This window comes from Oncorhynchus keta, chromosome 20 (assembly GCF_023373465.1).
Source record: "Oncorhynchus keta strain PuntledgeMale-10-30-2019 chromosome 20, Oket_V2, whole genome shotgun sequence".
NCBI lineage: Eukaryota > Metazoa > Chordata > Actinopteri > Salmoniformes > Salmonidae > Oncorhynchus > Oncorhynchus keta.
In genome coordinates this window covers 4,376,101-4,394,026 of record NC_068440.1, presented here as the reverse complement: position 1 = coordinate 4,394,026, position 17,926 = coordinate 4,376,101, and the positions used below count along the sequence as shown (strand labels likewise).

The 17,926-nt window shown below is 42.7% G+C and overlaps 1 protein-coding gene and 1 pseudogene across 1 annotated transcript in view; both read left to right on the top strand.

Moving 5' to 3' along the window:
* The first annotated feature begins 5,718 nt into the window (after positions 1 to 5,718).
* Positions 5,719 to 7,039, top strand: LOC127909803 (mitogen-activated protein kinase 15-like; annotated as a pseudogene).
* Positions 7,040 to 10,016: 2,977 nt separating this feature from the next.
* LOC118399182 (sodium/hydrogen exchanger 3-like) overlaps positions 10,017 to 17,926 on the top strand; it is a 45,121-nt gene continuing 37,211 nt past the window's right edge. The window contains exon 1 of the mRNA XM_035795048.2: positions 10,017 to 10,382. Coding sequence (XP_035650941.1) covers positions 10,133 to 10,382 — 250 coding nt within the window. The 5' untranslated portion in view covers positions 10,017 to 10,132. The remainder of the gene's footprint in view (positions 10,383 to 17,926) is intronic.

Here is a 17,926-nt window from a genome sequence, read left to right as displayed (position 1 = left end):
TGTGCTGTAATGAAATGAAAATGTGATACTACCTGTGGAGCGAAGCAGAATGCGACCGGGTTGTTGAGTGCGGAAGTTCTATTCAGTAGACGTTGGCTAGCTGTTGGCTAGCTAGCAGTGTCTCCTATGTTAAGGACGACAAATAGCTGGCTAGCTAACCTCGGTAAATTAAGATAATCACTCTAAGACTACACGCTCTAAACTACACAATTATCTTGGATACGAAGACGGCAAAGACAACTATGTAGCTAGCTAACACTACACTAATCAAGTCGTTCAGTTGAGTGTAATAGTTTCTACAGTGCTGCTATTCGGTAGACGGTGGACGTTTGCTAGCTGGCTAGCTGCTGGGCAGATAGCAGTGTAGACTATGTTAGGACGACGAAATACGAAGTTGCAATAGAAGTGCTGACTGTTTCACTTTGTTGTCCTCTTTCTTTTCCTTTTTCTTCTGTCCTTCTTTTGTCCTTATTTTGTCTTCCTTTCTTCTGTTAACTAGATATTTTTGTTGTTATTCTTTGTAAGCTAGCTAGCTTCTTCCAGGAGAGTCCCTAGCAACTGCTTAGCAACAAGTAAACAATTCTGCTAGCAATTCAGCTAGCTAAGATAACTGTACAATTTTATGAAAAATAGTTAATTTTTCAAAAGCCTGTCTTTTTTGGTTTGTTCCTTGTTTTGTCTTCTATTGAGTCTTGCAGTTTTCTCTTGATTTTTTCGATGTACTTCACTCTAAAAAACCATTTAAATCTCAATATATACAGGAGCTCATTTTTCAGCAGCTGCTCAATTCAATTCTTGTTGTAAGGCAGGTTCTCATCAGACATTACCGGCAACAACGTCGCCTATGGGAACAAACTCACCGTTGCTGGACCAGACAGGACTGGCAAAAAGTGCTCTTCACTGACGAGTCGCGGTTTTGTCTCACCAGGGGTGATGGTCGGATTCACGTTTATCGTTGAAGGAATGAGCGGTACACCGAGGCCTGTACTCTAGAGCGGGATTGAGGTGGAGGGTCCGTCATGGTCTGGGGCGGTGTGTCACAGCATCATCGGACTGAGCTTGTCATTGCAGGCAAACTCAACGCTGTGCGTTAAAGGGAAGACATCCTCCCTCATGTGGTACCTTACTGCAGGCTCATCCTGGCATGACCCTCCAGCATGACAATGCCATCAGCCATACTGCTCGTTCTGTGAGTAATTTCCTACAAGACAGGAATGTCAGTGTTCTGCCATGGCCATCGAAGAGCCCGGATCTCAATCCCATTGAGCATGTCTGGGACCTGTTGGATGTGAGGGCTAGGGCCATTCCCCACAGAAATGTGCGGTAACTTGAAAGTGCCTTGGTGGAAGAGTGGGGAACATCTCACTGCAAGAACTAACAAATCTGGTGCAGTCCATGAGGAGATGCACTGCAGTACTTAATGCAGCTGGTGGCCACACCAGATCCTGACTGTTACTTTTTATTTTGACCCTCCCTTTGTTCAGGGACACATTATTCCATTTCTGTTCGTCACATGTCTGTGGAACCTGTTCAGTTTATGTCTCAGTTGTTGAATCTTATGTTCATTCAAATATTTACACATGTTAAGTTTGCTGAAAATAAACGCAGTTGACAGTGAGAGGATGTTTCTTTTTTTTTTGCTGAGTTTACATCCAGACACAGCATCATTCAAAGACTGGAATTTGATACTCCTGGTTTTGGATATGACTGAAGAATAATCTCATTCATACCTGAACTGCACCTTTATTTGCCAAGGAAGAGTAGTGAATATATTAAATGTACAGGCTACAATGTGGGGATCTCATGCATGGTAATAACTACATGTATATACGACTTGCATCCTTTGCTCAAAGTTATATTATATTCTACTCAATCCATATGCTGCATTAATGTAATTCAGACAGTTTTGAATTTGATACAACTGGCTATGATAGCTGAGGTTCATAGCTAGGTTTTGAACTAATGTGTATACAAAACATTTTTATATTTATATTTTTGTCCATACACAGATCGGCTAGATAGCTAGCTACACATTCATAGGCATACAGGTATTTCTTATCCTCCATTGCACAGTAAGCAAGAACTACGTTATTTCATCTATCTGTATTGCATTGCAAATATCAGCAAGTCAAGCTTACAAAATTGTACATTCAATTTGCAGTAAATGCTTTAGCTAGCTAGATTCTTTACATCCACTGTTTCACCAGATGACAGCCTGGTTTGCTGGTTGTTTCAGGAGTCCCTAAAACATTAAAAACCAGAATTACAATTTGATATTCATGTCACAACACCATAAAGGTAGCCAGCTAGCTGGCTAATGTTAGCGAGACAGCTAGCTTGCTAAATTGCGATTTTTGTAATTTAACTTTATGGAAGAAATATGCTTAATCGTTTGTCTCTACATTAACTAACATATTCCTGTCAACTGTACATTTTTTTTGCATGATTCGTTAAAGTCAATTACATTTGCTTCCATCCTAGTATTTTTGTCAGCTATCTTTGCTGAAGAAAGTCTCCAGCTTTGGGTCACATAGCGTCAAATTCGTCATGGGAATCACTCAATATGATTGGTCATCACCCAGCTGTCGCCGCTGGTGATTTGCATAAAGTTGGGAAAAGTGTATCTTTTTCACCGCATCCCATGCCACTTTGTACACCGCCCAAAGGTCCCCCGCCCTCTCCGCTTTTCACTGCTTTCCTTCCATTAAAATGAATGGGAAGCGGTTTTTCACCACGCGACATCCTTTGCTAGTGTATCATGCCCGTTAGAATTCTCTCAATCAACCTTTTGAGGTAGACACCTGGAATGCTTTTCCAACAGTCTTGAAGGCGTTCCCACATATGCTGAGCACTTGTTGGCTGCCTTTCCTTCAATCTTTGGTCCAACTCATCTTAAACTATCTAAATTGGGTTGAGGTCAAGAGATTCTGGAGGACAGGTCATCTGATGCAGCACTCCATCACTCTCCTTATTGTTCAAATAGCCCTTATATAGCCTGGAGGTGTGTTTTGGATCATTGTCCTGTTGAAAAACAAATGATAGTCCCACTAAGCGCAAACCAGATGGGATGGTGTATCGCTGCAGAATGCTGTGGTAGTCATGCTGGTTAAGACATGTAATTTGTGCAAGACACAAGGAATTTTTCCAACAATTGTTTACAGATTATTTCACTTACAATTCACTGTATCACAATTCCAGTGGGTCAGAAGTTTACATAGTTGACTGTGCCTTTAAACAGCTTGGAAAATTCCAGAAAATTATGTCATGGGTTTAGAAGCTTCTGATAGGCTAATTGACATCATTTGAGTTAATTGGAGGTGTACATCTGGATGTATTTCAAGGCCTACCTTCAATCTCAGTGCCTCTTTGCTTGACATCATGGGAAAATCAAAAGAAATCAGCCAAGATCTCAGAAAAAAATTGTAGACCTCCACAAGTCTGGTTCATCCTTGGGCGCAATTTCCAAATGCCTGAAGGTAGGTACCACGTTCATCTGTACAATCAATAGTACGCAAGTATAAACACCATGGGACCACACAGCCGTCACACCGCTCAGGAAGGAGACTCGTTCTGTCTCCTAGAGATGAACGTACTTTGGTGCGAAAAGTGCAAATCAATCCCAGAACAACAGCAAAGGACCTTGTGAAGATTCTGGAGGAAACAGGTACAAAAGTATCTGTATCCACAGTAAAACGAGCCCTATATCGACATAACCTGAAATGCCGCTCAGCAAGGAAGAAGCCACTGCTCCAAAACCGCCTTAAAAAAAAAGCCAGACTACGGTTTGCAACTGCAAATGGGGACAAAGATCGTACTTTTGGCGAACTATCTTCTGGTCTGATGAAACAAAAAATAGAACTGTTTGGCCATAATGACCGTCGTTATGTTTGGAGGAAAAAGGGGAGGCTTGCAAGCTGACGAACACCATCCCAACCTTGAAGCACGGGGATGGCAGCATCATGTTTTGGGGGTGCTTTTGCTGCAGGACTGGTGCACTTCACAAAATAGATGGCATCACGAGGCAGGAAGATTATGTGGATATATTGAAGCAACATCTCAAGACATCAGTCAGGAAGTTAAAGCTTGGTCGAAAATGGGTTTTCCAAATGGACAATGACCCCAAGCATATATCCAAAGTTGTGGCAAAATGGCTTAAGAACAACAAAGCCAATGTATTGGAGTGGCCATCACAAAGCCCTGACCACAATCGTACAGAAAATTTGTGGGCAGAACTGAAAAGCTTATGTGAGCGAGGAGGCCTACAAACCTGACTCAGTTACACCAGCTCTGTCAGGAGGAATGGGCCAAAATTCACCCGATGTCTTGTGGGAAGCTTGTGGAAGGCTACCTAAAATGTTTGCCCCTAGTTAAACAATTTAAAGGCAATGCTACCAAATACTAATTGAGTGTATGTAAACTTCTGACCCACTGGGAATGTGATGAAAGAAATAAAATGTGAAATAAATCATTCTCTTTACTATTATTCTGACATTTCACATTCTTAAAATTAAGTGGTGATCCTAACTGACCTAGGACAGAGTGTTTTTTTCTATGATTAACTATCAGGAATTGTGAAACTGAGTTAAATGCTTTTGGCAAAGGTGTATATAAACTTTCAACTTTATATAGCCATTGATTCTTGAAGAATGTAAGTAGTGCAATCAGAAACTGCCAAAAAGTTTGTTTTCCTTAACTGTTTGTAATAGTACATTTGAAATCTTAAGTCAGAAACTGCCAAAAGTTTGTTTTCCTTAACTGTTTGTAATTACACATTTAAGTCATTTAGCAGACGCTCTTATCCAGAGCGACTTACAAATTGGTGCATTCACCTTATGACATCCAGTAGAACAGTCACTTTACAATAGTGCATCTAAATCTTAAAGGGGGGTGAGAAGGATTACTTATCCTATCCTAGGTATTCCTTAAAGAGGTGGGGTTTCAGGTGTCTCCGGAAGGTGGTGATTGACTCCGCTGTCCTGGCGTCGTGAGGGAGTGTGTTCCACCATTGGGGAGCCAGAGCAGCGAACAGTTTTGACTGGGCTGAGCGGGAACTGTACTTCCTCAGTGGTAGGAGGCGAGCAGGCCAGAGGTGGATGAACGCAGTGGCCCTTGTTTGGGTGTAGGGCCTGATCAGAGCCTGGAGGTACTGAGGTGCCGTTCCCCTCACAGCTCCGTAGGCAAGCACCATGGTCATGTTATTGTAAATCAACACTGTATACTGTAGCTTTAAAACATGGTTAAAATTATCATTCTGATCTCATGGATGGTCAGTCCTTGCATCTGTGTGTATTTGAGAGTGGTTATATTTCTCTTGCCCTATTCCTCAGCTCTACCAAATAAGGTGGTGGGGAGTACGCCTTAATATTGGGGGGTTCGACAAAGTTATATGGAAATGTTTTAAGAAGGTCATACCAAGGAACTTTTAGCCATTTGATTTTGAAATCTAAGACCCATTGAAGAATAAACAAATACACAGTACCAGTTTGGACACAACTACTCATTCCAGGGTTTTTTCCTTTATTTTGACAATTTTCTACATTGTAGAATAATAGTGAAGATATCAAAACAATGAACAAATCAAAATATATTTTATATAAAAAATATTATATTTCAAATAACCACCCTTTGCTTTGATGACAACTTTTCACACACTTTGCATTCTCTCAACCAGCTTCATGAGGTTGTCACCTGGAATGCATTTCAATTAACTATTATCTGCTTGACACGGATTGCTTTGTGAAGCTGTGTGACTTCGGTTTAGCAAGATCTCTACCAGATCCAGGAGGATGCTGGGAACCCGGCGCTGACAGAGTATGTGGCGACGCGGTGGTACAGACCTCCTGAGATCCTGCTGGGCTCCTCAAGGTACACAAAGGGTGTAGACACGTGGAGTATAGGTTGTATCCTAGGAGAGATGCTGCTTGGGAAGCCCCTTTTCCCTGGAACCTCCACCATCAACCAGATAGAAAAATCATGAGTGCCATTCCATACCCCTAGCCCAGAGGACGTACTTTCGATCAGATCTGAGTATGGTGCCTCTGTGATTCAGAGGATGCTACTGAGGCCCCAGGTGCCTCTAGAGGACCTTCTGCAGCCGTCGGTGCCCCTGATGCCCTAGACCTGGTGTGTCGCCTGCTGGTTTTCAACCCAGATAAGAGGCTGACCGCTGAGCAGGCCCTGCAGCACCTCTACGTCTCCAGATTCCACAATCCAGACAAGGAGCCAGGTCTGGACCATGCCGTGATCCTGCCTGTGGATGATGATGTCCAGTGGTGGTTCAGTACCGCAACAAACTGTACAAGATGATTCTAGAGAAGAGGACCACAAGGAGAATGCTACGTAATATCCAGCCCGTCCAGTTATCACCATACCCACCCCAGTACCTGTGTCTACCCTGCCAGCCCTGGAGAATACCAGCCCTGCAGCTAGCCCTGTCATGGGAAAGACTACATATAATCCCATCACACATGTTGCCAATGGTTTTGTTAGAAGTCTGGCTGGACCACCTCACTATTTTCGCTCTGGTACTGCCAGCAGGAAATTGGAGCAACAGATGAGTGTTGAGAATGTAACTGTACTGCCAGCAGAGGGCGCTAACGGCAACACTGTTTCTATGGAGCAGATTCTGCAGCGCGGTCGCTCAGCACCTGTCAGCCACAACCGTTCCTTCTCCTGACCCTCTCCCATCCCCAGAACAACCCGCTGGTCCGCAGAGACGAGCCCTCTGTGTCCTCAGGGATATGTGTCACCTCTGCACGCCTGAACCAGCGGTCCCAGTCTCAGACACGAGAGGCACGGGCCCCTCCCAGGTTCAGTAAGAAGGTTTTCCAGAGTAAAGCCAATGTGGTGGCTGCCGGGGATCCCCGTGCCAAACTGGGCAGCTATTCTCAGGCCTATGGCACCATCAACAAGACAGAGCTGGATAACCTTATGAAGTATCAACAGTAACCACCACACTATGCTGGGTGTATAGGACACTGTCTGACATCAGACGGGCAATAGACCAGGGGACAGGGAACAGGGAGATATAGGCTAGTGGAATTTTGGGGAGGAAAGTATTATTGCGAGATGAAAGTTAGTTCAGCAGTACAGATTGGAAGTAACCATGGAGACATGGAAATCCATAGAGTAAAGGTGACAATGATTAAATGCCATCAACTTAGCCCCACTTCCTTTGTGAAATAATGACTCGCTGGGAAATGGTAACTATAGATCCTTAGCTTAATGTAACTACATTTGCAAGGGTTTTTACAGTGAAATGCTTTATACTAGAGGACAGCAGATATACCAGTGTAAATATATACAGTACCAGTCAAAGGTTTGGACACACCTACTCATTCAAGGGTTTTTCTTTATTTTTACTATTTTCTGCATTGTAGAATAATGGTGAGGACATTCCAACTGTGGCATAGCACATATGGAGTCATGTATTAAGAAAAGGGGTGTAGAGCAAATCAAAATATGTTTTGTATTTGAGATTATTCAAAGTAGCCACCTTGATGACAGCTTTGCACACTCTTGGCATTCTCTCAACCAAGTTCACCTAGAATGCTTTGCTTTTTCAACCGTCTTGAAGGAGTTCCCGCATATGCTGAGCACTTGTTGGCTGCTTTTCCTTCACTCTGCGGTCCAACTCATCCCAAACCATCTCAATTGGGTTGAGGTTGGGTGATTGTGGAGGACAGGTCATTTGATGCAGCACTCCGTCACTCTCTTGGTCAAATAGCCCTTACACTGCCTGGAGGTGTGTTGGGCCATTGTCCTGTTGAAAAATAAATTATAGTCCCACTAAGTGCAAAACAGATGGCATGGCGTATCTCTGCAGAATGCTGTGGTAGCCATGCTGTTTAAGTGTATACCACCTCTACCTTGTCACAACACAACTGATTGGCTCAAACACATTAAAAAGGAAAGAAATTCCACAAATTAACTTTTTAACAAGGCACACCTGTTAATTGAAATGCATTCCAGGTGACTACCTCCTGAAGCTGGTTGAGAGTCATAAGGTGAATGCACCAATTTTGTAAGTCGCTCTGGATAAGAGCGTCTGCTAAATGACTTAAATGTAAATGTAAATGTTAACAGGTGTGCCTTGTTAAAATACACAATTGCTTTCCTCTTAATGCATTTTAGCCAATCAGTTGTGACAAGGTACGGTTAGTATACAGAAGATAGCCCTATTTGGAAATAGACCAAGTCCATATTATGGCAAGAACAGCTCAAATAAGCAACGAGAAACAACAGTCCATCATTACTTTATGAAGATCAGTCAATATGGAACATTTCAAGAAATTAAATTGCAGTCGCAAAAACCATCAAGCACTATGATGAAACTGGCTCTCATGAGGACTGCCACAGGAAAGGAAGACCCAGAGTTACCTCTGCTGCAGAGAATACATTCTTTAGAGTTACCAGCCTCAGAAACTGCAGCCCAAATAAATGCTTCACAGAGTTCAAGTAACAGAAACATCTCAACATCAACTGTTCAGAGGAGACTGCGTGACTCAGGCCTTCATGGTCGAATTGTTGCAAAGAAACCTCTACTAAAGGACACCAATAAGAAGAGACTTGCTTGAGCCAAGAAACACGAGCAATGGATATTATTTGAGATTTTTGGTTCCAACCTCCATGTCTTTGAGACTCAGAGTAGGTGAACAGTTGATCTCTGCGTGTGTGGTTCCCACCGTGAAGCATGAAGGAGGTGGTGTGATGGTGCTTTGCTGGTGACACTGTCTGTAATTTATTTAGAATTCAAGGCACACTTAACTGACTTGCCAAAACTAGTTTGTTAACAAGAAATTTGTGGAGTGGTTGAAAAACCTAGTGTATGTAAACTTCTGACTTCAACTGTATTTATCATTTAAAACTCCACAAATTGATGTACCAATCCCATATTTCCCCTTTAGTGGATTTAATTGAAATAATGAATACATCAGACAGCCACAAGCTCACATCAACAACTCTCCAATCCATTAATTCGGAACAACAAACTCTCTCTCTCGCTCTCTCACACACACTGTGCGATTGACAATAGAATATACATAAGGTAGTAGAGGATGGCCTGATGCAAGGTGCACATTGGATTCATGTGATACTGATTACCTAAACGGATCTCATAATGGTTTTTTGTCTTATAATTATAACGTACATATCTCATGACAAACCATCTCATAACTCGTAGTCAGATTAGCGTTGGGTGATGGGAACACGCTTCCATAGAATTCTATCATTAACTTTTGAAAAACTAGGCCAGTGAGTGTTCTTCCTGCAGGGGTGTCATGCACCCTGGAATGGCGGGGGTCCAGAGGGGGGCTAGGGGCTGTCTGTATCCTCCTGACTGCTTTTTTATAAAGATACTACATTTATCTGGGAAAAAGATTTGAAGGAATGTGAGTTTTATTTAGTAATTTCTTGCTTTTCTAAAGTCTACCAACCTTGCCAGCAGGCATGCCGGTTAAGATAGTTAGACAAGCTGCTTCTTGGTAGCTAGTTATGAGATTGGGAGATTGGGAATTTACCTGGGCTAGCTAAAGCCAACTTCATAAAATTGCTAGGTGGCAAGAAGTGTTAGAGAAACACAAATCTGAGGAGCCACATGTCCCTGTGCCAACCCCAAAATAAACATTGGGCCCCCTCAGATTTTTGTTGAATCTCTAACACCTTCTAGCCAACTAGCAATTTTATGAAGTTGGCTTTAGCTAGCCCAGATAGCTTCCCAACCTCATAACAAGCTACCAAGAAGCCATTTCAGGCTATCAATCAAGTTAGAGTAGCTAGCTTGTCTAACTAGCTTAGCTTAGCTGGCGTGCCTGCTGGCAAGGGTGGCAGACTTTGGAAAAGCCTCTGGTGTCCTGAGCTAGTGATTACCAAGAGGGTGGCAAGGTGGGGCAAAACCTCCGTCCCTGCCATTGAAGAAGTGGCCCAACTAGCTGGTCTGGCTAAAGAGTGGGAGGAGCTTTCATCTGTAGTGAAAAGGTAACTCTAGCCTGAGCGAGGACAGAGAGGAGCAAACATACTTAGGGCCAGCACTGAAAATCCAGAGACGGTGAGAGAGGACAGAGAGGGAGGGAATGAGAGACAGACACCAAGATTGATCAAAGAGCAAAAGATTTGAAAAGCATCCAGCTCCAAGATGCCAGCTCTATGGCACTCCATGTTCTTCCTGGGGATTGTGCTGCTTGCCATCAGTAGGCCCAGCCTGGCATCTCAGGCAGGTAATGATGACCGTCAGATGGGCACAGAGCACAGGACTGACAAGAGCACAGAAAATGGAACAACGAACCATATCACCACCCTACCCATCGTCACCTGGAACTGGCATGAAATTCAATTCCCGTACCTGATAGTAGTCTGGATCCTGGTCAGCTGGCTCTGCAAACTCTGTGAGTACCATGCATGTACATCCCCGTCCCCAGGCTACTTATCTTTATAGCACTTCATCGTACCATAGATTGCGTCCCCTATTCACTCTCAGAGTTATAACAGATGTTATAAACCAAGCCGATGTCAGTTTAAGACCGCTGACTTTACACTGTCATGACACAGCCAATTAACTGTGTGTTAGTGTAAAATTTTACAGGATTTATTTGTGTTTCGACAGGAAAGCTGAGGAAAAGTTTGGTAGAGTCTGGCAGGTGATAATGTAATTTGTGCTAATGTGTATGTAGGTAGAGATGTGAGTTATGGAGTTTCAGCTTTTGAAGGTGAATGGTTAAAGGTAATGGAGCATTCACAGTTGCGTTGACACGTGAGACGTTGGTTACACTCTGTGTATAGGTACATACACATGTGGGAGTGTGTTTTCCAAGTATACAGCCTTGATGTGTTACTGGCAGATAAAGACTTCCATATAGATTCAGGTATGGCTCTGCTTGCAGATACACTGAAATGTAGCTGGTCATTATTCCCTTCAAATGACCCTATGCTGACATCTGAAACAGCTCCTCAAAACGTAACCACAGCATTTACACTGGTGACTCTGAGGAGTGCTTATCAAACTGTGATAATGTAAAAGTCTCGGATAGACCCCAGGATGGGTTGTGTCAGGTCCCTTTCTATTGAATTTGTCTACATGAATAATGGGTTGTCTGTTAATGAGTCAATGCAGAACTCTACAAACATGCTTCAATTCAATTCTAATAGTAATCCGTCACTGGTTTGCAGAATGTTTCTGTAAAGAATGAATGGCTTTTAACCCTGGTACCTAAGCATTTTATATTGCACAAGAGTTTTGGTCTACTGTAGACAAGTGTGTTTTCCCCATAATGGGAAAAGCACTGGCATTTTTCTTCCTCCACAGATGTATGAAGCTTGCTTTCTTCCATCCTCTTCCCCACCAGCTCTCTCAGTCAATTTATTCTGCTTGATGATAATTGGGGACAATGGACCATGTCTGGTTGGTGTGCTTAGTACGGGGGGCCAGGATGGCGTCATACCTCCTCCAGTCAGTATAAATATGCTGTCACGTTCTGACCTTAGTTCCTTTGTTTTGTCTTTGTTTTAGTATGGTCAGGGCGTGAGTTGGGGTGGGCAGTCTGTTTGTTTTTCTAGTTTGTTATATTTCTATGTGTTGGGCCTAGTATGGTTCTCAATCAGAGGCAGGTGTCGTTCGTTGTCTCTGATTGAGAATCAGACTTCGGTAGCCTGTTTTTCCCATTTTGGTTGTGGGTGTTTATTTTCTGTTTCCGTGTGAGTGTTTGTTGCCACACGGTTCGGTTTCATTTCGTTTCACGTTTATTGTTTTGTAGTGTTCAGTTTGTCTTTTAATAAACGTTATGGACACTTACCACGCTGCGCATTGGTCCTCCGATCCTTCTCGCTACTCCTCCTCAGAAGAGGAGGAAGAATGCCGTTACATATGCACTGTAAAATGACCTGTTTGGACTGTAGAACTCTTGCATACTTCACCTCCTGTGAACATCTATATGAAGTAGAGAGGAGATTCAGCAACTCTTGGAGGACAATGGAAGTGCGTAAAGAACATGATTTTACCTTTAACAAATATTTTATTTATATTTTACTTTCATTGTCATGCAAAAGTTGCTGAATCTCCTCTTTACAACTCATGCACCTTGGTTGGAGAGTGAGGTAGTAGTGATCACTTCCCTTAAGATCTACTTGCAAGAACATGATCAACTAATAAATTGTTGACTGAATTGTGTTCTCATCCTCTGTCACAAAACACAGCCAGGCTATAGCCACGTTTATACCTGGTTCTAATGTGCAACCTTTGTATTGATCACACTATGACTGTGCCTACATTTCCAGAAAGGATTGGTGTATACGATTAAAAGACACATTGTGATCAGATCTTCTAAGTGTAAACATATAAGATTAGGTCAAGATCAGGACGAAGGACGCTGGCTAGTGGCAGGTATAAACAGGGCTTCTGAAATGAATTCCCAGCCTATTGTCCTAGTTTTGGTAGGAATGGATAGAAGAGGAATGACTGATTAGCCTAACCTATGAGGAAGGTAAGTGTCATGCCCTGACCTTAAAACATAGATAACTATCTATTATTTTGGTCAGGGTGTGACAGGGGTGGTATGTGTGTTTTGTCCTGTCTAGGGTTTTTGTATATCTATGGGGTTTTAGTATGTCTAGGTATATGTAGGTCTATGGTGGCCTGAATTGGTTCCCAATCAGAGGCAGCTGTTTATCGTTGTCTCAGATTGAGGATCCTATTTAGGTTGCCGTTTTGTGGGTTGTCTATGTGCAGTTGCACGTCAGCACATGTGGTTATAGCTTCACGCTCGCGGTGTTTGTTTAGTGTTCTTCATTTAAATAAAGAAGAATGTATTCATCTCACGCTGTGCCTTGGTCTCCTCGTTATGACGAACATGACAGTAAGACCCAAGTGCAGTCTGTGTGAAGTAACAATGTTTATTGTAACAACAGGGGCAGGCAAACGACAGGTCAAGGCAGGCAGGGGTTGATAATCCAGAGTTGGAGCAAAGGTACATGATGGCAGGCAGGCTCAGGGACGAGCAGAGTGGTCAGGACAAGCAAGGGTCAAAAACCAGGAGGACGAGATAAAGAGAGGCTGGGAAAAGACAGGACAAACGCTGGTAAGCTTGACAAACTGACAACAGACAGATAGAAAACACAGGTATAAGTACACAGGGGATAATGGTGAAGATGGGCAACACCTGGAGGGGGGTGGAGACAAGCACAATGGCAGGTGAAACAGATCAGGGCGTGACATAACCTAGGGTTGACAACTTGTAATGGACTGATTTCTTGTATTCATCTAATTCAATCGTCACAAAAATCTCCTGGGCCGTCTTCACTATTTGACAGGAGGTAACTCCAGTCCAAACTGGAAGGTTGGCAGTCCTGATTAGTAATCTGTAAAGAGACCTTAGAAAGAGGGGTTTCCCATGGGTAGAACAGCAAAAACATATTTGGCAGTGGTTACTTATGGAAATGTGCTATAGAAGTATTTTATTGCAGGCGTAAGGTCATTTTACACAATGATGAAAATGTAAAGGACATTACAAAGCACATGAGTATTCTGAGGTTGCTGTAGGTCAACCTGTAGGTCGCCTTTAGGGCATTAGTAGTAGAAACGCAGAAGGGTTAAAAGAACACCTGAATGCTATAGCTCGTAGTAACTCAATTGCAACTGGTATGAACTTCGCAAATGTTAAATATACACTGCAAAGATACAATTCCACAAGAATATGTAGTGTGTCTACAACTTCAGGCACAAAAATGCCATTTGTTTAACCTTTCCAAGACTGAACCTTTCTAATCAGGTGTTAAAAATGGCATACTTTTACATGCTAGGAGGAACATGGGACTCAAGGCCATAATCATGTTTAACATTTTAAAGGCTAAACAGCAGGCTGTGTTCTGGTTAAAATGATACATTGGGACATTAGTTCATTTACATGGCTAATAGTGTGAATTGATGCATGCCATATTTTCCCACCCTATTTAGCCATGGAGTTAAACATTTGCCTGTAAATCAAGTAGATAATAATAAACCCGCCTCTAATGTATGTTAAAATAACATTTGACTTATTTACAATGTGTGCAAGTTAGATTACTCACCGGGTCAGGTTATGCAGATGCATCCTCAAGTGAATGGCTTCAGTTTCACAACACTTCCAGCTGTTAGGCCTTGTTAAGTCCAACAGGCTTATGTGAGCACTGTGTTACATTGACTGCTGAACAAGTCACTATATGTACACATATACTGACACATACTGACGTACTGACTTATGACTTATTCACTTGTACACATATTACAAGCTATGATAGCAAAGAGTTCCAAGTTATGGGTAGCCTAGTGGTTAGAGTGCTGGACTAGTAACCGGAAAGTTGCAAGTTCAAACCCCCGAGCAGACAAGGTACAAATCTGTCGTTCTGCCCCTCAACAGGCAGTTAACCCACTGTTCCTAGGCCGTCATTGAAAATAAGAATTTGTTCTTAACTGACTTGCCTAGTAAAATAAATAAAAAATAGTTTCAGTTGGATTACCTGTGTCACCTGTGTAAGGAATATTATTGGTTATGCTGATTGACTGTCCAGTGACAGTGTGGTTTTAAGGAAATAAAACACATATCCTAAATAATGTCATGATGCCTCCGGACCCAAACAACATCGTCACTATGGAGTTCACCAGAATAGTGTTCTCATCACAAATACATGCCATTGTATACTACTTGATACGTTTCTGTTGTGCACTATATCAATTACGTTAACATACAAATACGTATCCACAGATTTCTTGTCCCATGTACACACACCTGCGTGAGAATGTGGGCATGAAACACCTCTCTGAGGCCAGGCAAACAATGAACTGAAAGTACACACCAAATGTAAAAACTTCTCACTTGGCTTGAAAGCACAGATTAGTATGAAGTTTCCTCCTTGAGAGTGGCATAGTAATCTCTGCCCTTGATTGAGTACAGTAGAGACTGAGAAACACAGAGAGAGTCTCTGCCTTTGAGTACAGTAGAGACTGAGAAACACAGAGAGAGAGAGAGAGAGTCTATGCCCTTGATTGAGTACAGTAGACTGAGAAACACAGTCTCTGCCTTTGAGTACAGTAGAGATTGAGAAACACACAGAGAGCGAGAGAGAGAGAGTCTCTGCCCTTGATTGAGTACAGTAGACTGAGAAACAGAGAGAGACTCTGCCTTTGAGTACAGTAGAGACTGAGAAACACAGTCTCTGCCCTTGGCTGAGAGAGAGAGAGAGAGAGAGAGAGAGAGAGAGAGAGAGAGAGAGAGAGAGAGAGAGAGAGAGAGAGAGAGAGAGAGAGAGAGAGAGAGAGAGAGAGAGAGAGAGAGAGAGAGAGAGAGAGAGAGAGAGAGAGAGAGAGAGAGAGAGAGAGAGAGAGAGAGAGAGAGAGAGAGAGAGAGAGAGAGAGAGAGAGAGAGAGAGAGAGAGAGAGAGAGAGAGACTCTGCCCCTGATTGAGTACAGTAGAGACTGAGAAACACAGTCTCTGCCCCTGATTGAGTACAGTAGAGACTGAGAAACACAGTCTCTGCCCCTGATTGAGTACAGTAGAGACTGAGAAACACAGTCTCTGCCCCTGATTGAGTACAGTAGAGACTGAGAAACACAGTCTCTGCCCCTGATTGAGTACAGTAGAGACAGAGAAACAGTCTCTGCCCTTGGCTGAGTACAGTAGAGACTGAGAAACACAGAGAGAGAGAGAGAGAGAGAGAGAGAGAGAGTCTCTGCCCTTGATTGAGTACAGTAGACTGAGAAACAGAGAGAGACTCTGCCTTTGATTGAGTACAGTAGAGACTGAGAAACAGAGTCTCTGCCCCTGATTGAGTACAGTAGAGACAGAGAAACACAGAGTCTCTGCCCTTGATTTGAGTACAGTAGAGACTGAGAAACACAGTCTCTGCCCTTGAGTTGAGTACAGTAGAGACTGAGAAACACAGTCTCTGCCCTTGGTTGAGTACAGTAGAGACGGAGAAACACAGAGTCTCTGCCCTTGATTTGAGTACAGTAGAGACTGAGAAACACAGTCTCTGCCCTTGGTTGAGTACAGTAGAGACGGAGAAACACAGTCTCTGCCCTTGGTTGAGTACAGTAGAGACGGAGAAACACAGAGTCTCTGCCCTTGGTTGAGTACAGTAGAGACTGAGAAACACAGTCTCTGCCCTTGGTTGAGTACAGTAGAGATTTTTTGCAGCATTATTTATTTAGTGAAATGCCAAGCAGAAGTTGCTGCTGGGGGCAGCGTTGCTGACTTGCACCATGGGCCTAGTGGTTGAGGGTATGGAGGTGGGAGCAACCCATGGGTCGCATCCAGAGTCAGGGGTGGCGGGATCGGACCACAGCCAGGCTGGAATGGACCATGGGTCCAGCCTGTCAGGGATACAAATTGTGACTTATGTGGTACCATTTGGAAGCCCCCTACCTCATTATCCTACGAATACTGGTGGCTGGGGTACCCAAAATGGGTATGCGGTCAACTTTAGGGGTCTTGAGGATCAGATGACACAGTTGCAGATTCACTGTTAGACAATGATCATTGATGCATTGTTTGAATTGAGTGTTTTGAACTTTTGGGGAGAGCAGTTGTGATCAAATTAAAGTTTTAAAGAGGAAACAATACTACTCAGACTAAATCCAGGGTTCACTTCTGCCACAGTTTAAAGTAATGTTACAGACACAAACTATGTCAATGAATATATCGCAGAGTTGGTCGTATTCACAACGATGCTGGCAGACAGATAAGGCTATGAAAGTTGTAATGACTTTCTCTGTGGCCTGGACTCATGATCCTAAAACATAATCAAGAATTTGTTCTTAGATTCTGATCTTCATGTATTTTTTTGGGGTGAAATTCTCTTTTTTTTAACTTTTACCTTTATTTATCCAGGCAAGTCAGTTAAGAAGAAATTCTTATTTTATGTATACTTCGCGTCTCATTTCAAACGAGAAAGTTAACTTTCATAATTCAACACAATATTCATGGGAGGGAACATGTAGAGGCCTAACTGAGTGCAGGACAAAGAGGGGAATAATAGGATTTGAAGTCTATTGTAAACATCAGATCGAAGGGAGCAGGCAATATCATCCAGTGAGAATGAAAGCTGTGTTTTGTATAGCATTTGGGCCATAAATAGACTCAACATATTTCTACTACTGTCTGGCAACTATAGCCCTCGTCAGTGTTATCAACAAGTATAAGTAGCTGCGTCCCGGACTGGTTTTTATTACATTTTTTTTTTTAACCTTTATTTAACTAGGCATGTCAGTTAAGAACAAATTCTTATTTTCAATGACTGCCTAGGGACAGTGGGTTAACTGCCTGTTCAGGGGCAGAACGACAGATTTGTACCTTGTCAGCTCGGGGATTTGCAACCTTCAGGTTACTAGTCCAATGCTCTAACCACTAGGCTACCCTGCCGGTCTCAGAGTGGGTGTGTCCAAAGCGCTCTGCTATAGGTTAGAGGCTCTTGATTGAACGGTGTTGTCTATGCCATTAAGTGTTCCCGTTGGTCAATCCCAGACCGTTCTCTACCTGATGTTGCGGAGCCTTGTGACGTGCTGCGTTGTTTTGTAGCTAATATATTTCCTTTGTTTGACGTTTGCCGATTTTCAAAGTCACTTACTATCCAGAGCAAATGCATCACCATATTTGTCTAAACAGTGGGTAACACCGTAACAATAGCTTTTTCCATGCAATAACCAATGTACCAGCAGTTATAGCACAAAAGTAGGTTGCCTACAGTGGATGACTAAATATAGCATGCACGCGCAACCGTACAAATATAGTTTAATTATACGAGAACACACAGCGTATAAATGATCAATGGATAGACACAATAACATTTACATAGGTAAGACGGAACACAGAAATCTTAAGATGGTAAAGTAGTGTACATATGAGTCTGAAAGTGCTCTGTTATCATTCAACTTTCTGACCCTCTATATCTTTCATTCACTCT